Source organism: Borostomias antarcticus (genome assembly GCF_949987555.1).
Source record: "Borostomias antarcticus genome assembly, chromosome: 15".
Lineage (NCBI taxonomy): Eukaryota > Metazoa > Chordata > Actinopteri > Stomiiformes > Stomiidae > Borostomias > Borostomias antarcticus.
In genome coordinates, this window is record NC_140248.1 from 7,961,234 (window position 1) to 7,968,517 (window position 7,284).

Sequence of the window (7,284 nt, forward strand, 5' to 3'; positions counted from 1 at the left end):
TTTATGGTGGACAGAGACATTTGGTCCCTGCCTGTCGGTGTCACTTAGCGCAGTCTGGTCACGTCTCTTCTGTCTGGGCTGGAAGAAAAAGGCCCAGGTGTTTACCTGACCACCAGCCCATGAACATGGCAGGACTGGGGACTGGCGCTAGAGTGACCCCTACTGGTAGGCTACGCATAATGACACTGTCATACACATTATGTATGACGATAAAAGTGGTTTGTATATTCGCACACCGCGACTAAACACTTGTGAATGGGAGATGGAGACACACTCCAGCATCCACTATATGATTTTGAGTTTCACTTCATTGTATAAATATCACAGTAATCCCAGTAACCCATTAATATTAAATCAACAGTACCTCGACGTGGATATCAGATGGTTTTTTTGGCATATTCGCGGGGAGCTTGAACCGTTCCCTTCCTGTTTAACAGCCGAGTTGTCTCTGAGTGGTCTCTTGTGGCTGCGCCTTAGCAGGGGCCGTAAAGCCAGAGTGTTCCGCTGCAGAATGTACCACCTGTTTGGCACAGGAGCTGTAGACAAAACTGATTCCTGTCTGGCGCGTGTTGAGCCTAACTGCTCCCTGTAGCTGGCAGTGCCCAGAAGGAAAGAGAGAAAGAAAGAGAGAAAGAAAGGAAGACAGACAGAGACAGGATGCAGACAAATGGAGCACCATAGAGGCCCATCCATCAGGTGTCATCAGCCCAGCCAAGCCTCCCAGGACCCCACCTGCTCGTCACAGCTGCTGAGCTGCCCACGGACGAGCCTGTCCACAAAGCAGCCCTGGGGTCTGCGAGCACGAAAAGAAGCACCCTCTCAAATCGAACACGTTTTCCGTCTCCTCGTATGTCATTTGTCTCTGTCTCTCTGTTTCTCTCTCTCTCTCTCTCTCTCTCTCTCTCTCTCACCTTCTCTCTCTCTCTCTCTCACCTTCTCTCTTCCTCCGCCAACCTCGCTCATCAGGTGATCAAGAAGCTGATGACGAAAGAGTTCACTCTGGAGTTCTCGCGCGACCGCAAGTCCATGTCCGTGTACTGCACCCCCACCAGCCCCGGCTCTCAGAGCAAGATGTTCGTCAAGGTGAGCGGACGCCGGAGGTCACGGTGCAGTCCGGGGGGGGGGGGGGGGGGGGTTCTGAAAGTTCTAGTCGTCTCCCATCGTTTCTTGACCCTGACTTCTCTAACCCCCCCCGCCCCCTCCTTTCCCCTCCTCCCCCTCCAGGGCGCCCCGGAGAGCGTGATCGAGCGGTGCCAGTACCTGCGCGTGGGCACGGGCAAGGTGCCGTTGACCCCGCCGCTGCAGGAGCAGCTGCAGGCCCTGATCAAGGAGTGGGGCACGGGCAGGGACACGCTGCGCTGCCTGGGACTGGCCACCAGGGACAGCCCACCCCGCCGGGAGGCCATGGACCTCGAGAACTCCACCAAGTTCGCCCAGTACGAGGTACGGGGACGTGGGGTGGTGGCTCTTGACTCAACGCCGGAGGGGAGGAGGGGGGGAGCGGTCCTGCGGCCCTCTGAAAGGTCGCCTTGTTTTCCATTTCATTGTTTTTTCCTCTCTTCCTCCGCCCTCCCCCGTCTGTCCCCCCCCGCCCCCACTACCCCCAGGCGGAGCTGACGTTCGTGGGCTGCGTGGGCATGCTGGACCCGCCCAGGAGCGAGGTGATCGGCGCCATCCAGCTGTGCCGGGAGGCGGGCATCCGCGTCATCATGATCACCGGGGACAACAAGAACACGGCCGTGGCCATCTGCCGCCGCATCGGCATCTTCGGAGAGGACGAGGACGTGGCGGGGAAGGCCTACACGGGCCGCGAGTTCGACGACCTGCCGCTGGAGACCCAGAGGAACGCCGTGAAGACCGCCCGCTGCTTCGCCCGCGTGGAGCCCGCCCACAAGTCCAAGATCGTGGGCTACCTGCAGTCCTTTGATGAGATCACGGCCATGGTGAGCGAGAGGGTCACGCGGGCGGCGTTCGCCTCCCTCCCAGGACCTCCTCCTCCTCTCGTCGTCGTGTCTGTCCCCGTTCCCCCTCGCGCCGCGCGCCGATCCGTTTGAGACGCAGAAAGCCGGCGCTGTCAGAATCCTCCCAGCTCTCTCCCCCGACGCTCTTGACACATTGGCAGCCGGCCGCTCGGCGAGCTGTGACAGCGCCGACAGCTGAGTTAGAGGCCGAGTTCACCCAGACCCTCCTGTCACATCTGTCATCTGGGGCCCTGACCCCGGGCTGACAAACAGCGCGGGGGGGGAGAGAGAGAAGGAGAGAAGGAGAGAAGGGGAGAGGGAGAGAGACAGAGAGATGGGGAGAGAATGATCACTCATATTTCCTGTCTGCCTGCCCATTTCCATCATTACCCGCACCACAAAGCGCCCCTGACAGGCGATCAGTCTCTGTCTCGATCCGAACGTGGCTCTGGACCGCAGATAATGAGACGACGGGCCGCGTTTCACCTCGGTTTAATTACAGCCGGACGCAAATGGGGGTTTTGAAAACAACGTTAGAGGATGTTTCCATCAAGGTAAAGCGGCAGTAGCTGCCGTAGACGACAAACAAGGCTGATTGAAAACATCTGCGAGCCGCGTCCCCCTGTCTCACGTCGGCGTAGTCGCTAGCCTCATGCGGTCGGATCTAAACGGTCTCTTCTCCCCTCCTCTTTTCTCCAGACCGGCGACGGCGTGAACGACGCCCCGGCGCTGAAGAAGGCCGAGATCGGCATCGCCATGGGCTCTGGCACGGCAGTGGCCAAGTCCGCCTCTGAGATGGTGCTGGCGGACGACAACTTCTCCACCATCGTGTCGGCCGTAGAGGAGGGCCGGGCCATCTACAACAACATGAAGCAGTTCATCAGATACCTCATCTCCTCCAACGTGGGAGAGGTCGTCTGGTGAGGACACACACACGCGCGCACACACACACACACGCGCGCGCTGACCAGCGACTCATCATCCATTCTGACCATTGTGTCCCGGTTTCTGTCCGTGAACAGCATCTTCTTGACGGCCATCTTGGGACTGCCTGAGGCGTTGATTCCCGTCCAGCTGCTGTGGGTCAACCTGGTGACGGACGGACTGCCCGCCACCGCCCTGGGCTTCAACCCCCCCGACCTGGACATCATGGACCACCCCCCCCGCAACCCCAAGGAGCCCCTCATCTCCGGCTGGCTCTTCTTCAGATACTTGGCCATCGGAGGTCAGTCGGTCCGGTGGTCAACAGGACACGGGTTACAGATGTTACAGGGGAGCGGAATTGACTCACGTTCGCCTCATTCAGATCAAATCCCCGCTTACTTGTACTGTAACGTTTGAAGTGACCACTTGCAAACTCACTACGGTGTGATTCTGTGTGTACCTCTGTAGGGTATGTTGGTCTCGGCACTGTGAGTGCTGCCACCTGGTGGTACCTGTATGACAGTGACGGCCCTCAGGTGTCCTTCTACCAGCTGGTGAGTAGACACGGGGCTGAGCATTATGAAGACTTGTGTTTGGTTTCAACTCAATTTTACAACTTTTTTTTCCCTCAAAATCAACTCTTCATTTCAGCATCCAAGGAAAACAGTAGTTCAGCCCAGTGTTTGTTTTCAAGAGCTGTCGAGGATCAGCCCTCGTCCTGAGATATAGTTATTGTTCTGCTTGTTGCCCATCTGCTGCTGACCGGGGTGATCCCTGAGAAACACAGAAAGACAGGAGAGATGGTTACAGAGATGGGAGGAGAAATGTCGGTGGTGGGGGGGGGGGGGGGGGGTGGACCGCGTCCAAGACTCTCCATCTGCTCCTCTGCCACATCTGGACTTCCTCAGATCAGGTCACAGAGGGCTGAGTGACTTCCTGTGGCCACACACATATACATGCGCACACGCACACACACACGCTAAGGTTATTATATTTAACAAAAACGAACAAAGAAAAAAAAAAACTAGGTGTGAAAAACATTTTATTTAAATGAAATAAAAATAAAAACAAGCTTTACAAAAAAATTATAACAAACTGTATTGTGTGTTTACAAAACTAACTAAAATAAACTACAATTATAGAGAAAAATAAATCTTTAGTTTTAGTCTTTATCATTTCATACATAACCTAGTATGAAATCTATCCTCTATCCAATTTTTTTTTAGCTGTGCCCCTGAGCAGAAGTAACCTGACGTGTGCCAGATGTTTGCGAGATCAGGATAGTCTCACAAGGCTTGCGCAGAAGAAAAAAAACTAAAATTAATACTGAAACTAATCAAAACTAGCGTTTAAAAAAAATTAAATACAACTAAACTAGCAAAACTATTATAACCTTTACACACACACACGCACATACACACACACAATTTTTTTCTTTTTTTTTTTTGACTTTTCTGTAAAGCACTTTGAGATCTGTCTCGGCAAATGAGAAGCACTATATAAATCCAATTTATTATTATTATTATTATTAAGAATGGATGCCACTAACTTACTCACACTGCTTTACATGTTCAGTTAGACTCCTCGATTTGTCCTGATGAATTTCAATCTGGAGTTTGTGAGGCGTCTGTGCCTTCCGCATAGATCCAGCACCTAGCATCACATCGTATGTTGTCACCTGCTCCGTCCAAAAACCAAATCTCATGGATAAATCCTTGTGTAAAATAGTTCAGGCCTTTCTGTAGAACTCTCTTACACAAAGTAGTGGCATTTGGCAAATAACATACAGCAATATTGTCCTATATTATCCTTGAGAGAATCATCAGGAATGTGCTGTTCAGTAGCACTAGACATTTTATTAACTTGGCTTGTGGGGCATACAGTAGCAACAGTAACTAGGGGGCGGAACTTGCCACCTGAATAGGAAATGTCTATTGCATTGAGATAGACTGGATACAAATCTGAGACCACACAGGCTAACTGTGGCTCTACTCAATGAGATGTCTGTTGGTGTGGTTGCTAGAAATTAATTTAACAGTAAGTACACTTTTACTGTAGGGAAATGTTCCTTTAGAGTCAAGGGAAAACTGTCAGATCCTTAGCATGCATACAACTTTTACCAATACAAGAGAGCGGATATTACTCCCCTATCTGAGCCCATCTCTAGGAAGAGCAAAATGACAATAGAACTTTAACTTTAAATGCAATCTTTATTAACTAAGTCATTATCGGGGCAAAAGCAACAAATCATAAATTAATAATAATATTAAAAATAATATAAATATAGCCTTGGTCAGAGAGAGAGACTTTCACCAACAGGCCTCTTTGGCTCAGCCTGTTCTTTCAGCCATGTTGACATTTGCAGCAGCTTCCATTCTAGCGAGGACTTCTTTCTGAGTCGGGCCTCTCTCAGTTCAGATCACAGAGCCTTTTTTCCAAAGCTTAATTTCTTTCAGTTCAAATCGGAGAGTTTCTTTCTTCATAAAATCAGGAGCTTGTTGAACTTCTATGATCGTAGGCTGGGGGAACTCTGGTTCCCAGAGTCCTCAGGAGCAGCGCTGCTTCCTGTCTTCTGTACCATTTCTCTCATCTCTCTCTCCTCCCATCACATCAGGAATTACATCAATTTCAACCAGTCAAAGTAAACACTCCTCCCTCTCTTAAAACATTACATCACTTTCAACCAATCAAAGTAAACACTCCTCCCTCTCTTAAAACAATACATCACTTTCAACCAATCAAAGTAAACACTCCTCCCTCTCTTAAAACATTACATCACTTTCAACCAATCAAAGTAAACACTCCTCCCTCTCTTAAAACATTACATCACTTTCAACCAATCAAAGTAAACACTCCTCCCTCTCTTAAAACAATACATCACTTTCAACCAATCAAAGGCACACATCATAGCCTCATAGAGAGTGATCATCTCTTGGTCATCACATGTTCATTGTTACAATGACATCCTGACATCTATTCTTCATATAATCATGATAATCATTAACCAATCACATGCTCACCAACTCCTTGTGATACATTTTTACTCTCCTGAGATCATTCTGGTACATGAAAATAGCTCAAAAACAATCATCAAGACTAAGCGTCATCTTGACCTTGAACAGGCATGTGCAGGCTTGTCCCTACTTTAAATAGTGTTACAAAGCAGAAAATACAAACAAAAACCAATTCTATTATGATTTGTGTCTAGATCTCACTTCTAAACATTTCTGGATTCGTAGTATTATAATCACTGTTAACATCATCAGCTGGGCACATAAGCTAGTATTACAAATCAGTACTAAAATCACACAGTTGACTTAGATATCATCATTAACTGGGCCCATAAGCATTATGAATGATTTCATTATAATCTATAATATACATTTCATTATAATAATTGTATCCACCTCTCAGAGCCTCTCTGAGCCTCCAAGCCAAATGTTATGCTTCAGTTCCTTCGGCATGGGGACTTCATATCTTGACCACACACACACACACACACACACACCACTCTGTTTTCAACTAGGTCTACTACTGTATGTGCTCTGTGACAAGCGAATAAAATACAATCGGTGAATTGTAACTGATTTTGATAGAATCCAAAACAATGAATCGGAGGAGTAGAAAGTCACGCTCCCCTCTGAGGCCTGCTGATCCCTGTCCTTCTCCCACCCCAGAGACACTTCATGCAGTGCCACGACGACAACCCCATGTTCGAGGGGATCGAGTGTGAGGTGTTCGAGTCCCGCTACCCCACCACCATGGCCCTCTCTGTGCTGGTCACCATAGAGATGCTCAACGCTCTCAACAGGTGAGCTGTCAACTCCAGGGCTAGTCCCCTCAAAGACTAGAATTTCCTTCGTAGAGCATTTACCAAAAGCTCTTTCATTTTACAATAGCATTTGGCATAGATTTTCCCGACTACATGAAATAAATGGATGGTACTGAGTTTGTAGAAGCATGCTGCTCTTCCATCTTCAGTATTTAGATGGTATTTCTGGGTGGTAGTGAGTCTGGTCTCGCTGCATGTCTCGGACATGGACATGTCGTTACAGAATGTTGTGGGGAAGAGATGATGTGGACAAGGTAGGGGAAACTCCCTTCCTCTCTGCCAGTTTCCCATGGAGCAAGACAGTCAATAGCTCCCCACAGAAATCCTGCCTCCAGGCTGTGGCCTGTTCTGATTAACGTCTCTGGAAAGGGAATTTTCAGGGAACGGGGGCAAATAAACAGGCAGAATGTGGCTTCTATCTCGAGCCAAGACCGACGAGGTAAAATTGTCGGATCAACCAGATATTGTAGTTTGCTGACGAAGTGTGTTGTCTTGATTTAGTTAGAGATTTTTTACCAAATGCTCTCCGATTTACGTTAGGATATGACCATGTGATGAGTCTGGAAC

General features: G+C 49.0%; 1 protein-coding gene across 1 annotated transcript in view; it reads left to right on the forward strand.

Moving 5' to 3' along the window:
• atp2a3 (ATPase sarcoplasmic/endoplasmic reticulum Ca2+ transporting 3) overlaps window positions 1-6,700 on the forward strand; it is a gene marked incomplete at both ends in the record, with an annotated part of 46,695 nt that extends 39,995 nt beyond the window's left edge. The window contains 7 exons of the mRNA XM_084449970.1: window positions 967-1,083; window positions 1,225-1,443; window positions 1,608-1,943; window positions 2,661-2,881; window positions 2,984-3,186; window positions 3,354-3,439; window positions 6,563-6,700. Of these exons, the coding sequence (XP_084306096.1) occupies window positions 967-1,083; window positions 1,225-1,443; window positions 1,608-1,943; window positions 2,661-2,881; window positions 2,984-3,186; window positions 3,354-3,439; window positions 6,563-6,700 (1,320 nt within the window). The remainder of the gene's footprint in view (window positions 1-966; window positions 1,084-1,224; window positions 1,444-1,607; window positions 1,944-2,660; window positions 2,882-2,983; window positions 3,187-3,353; window positions 3,440-6,562) is intronic.
• Window positions 6,701-7,284: the final 584 nt, after the last annotated feature.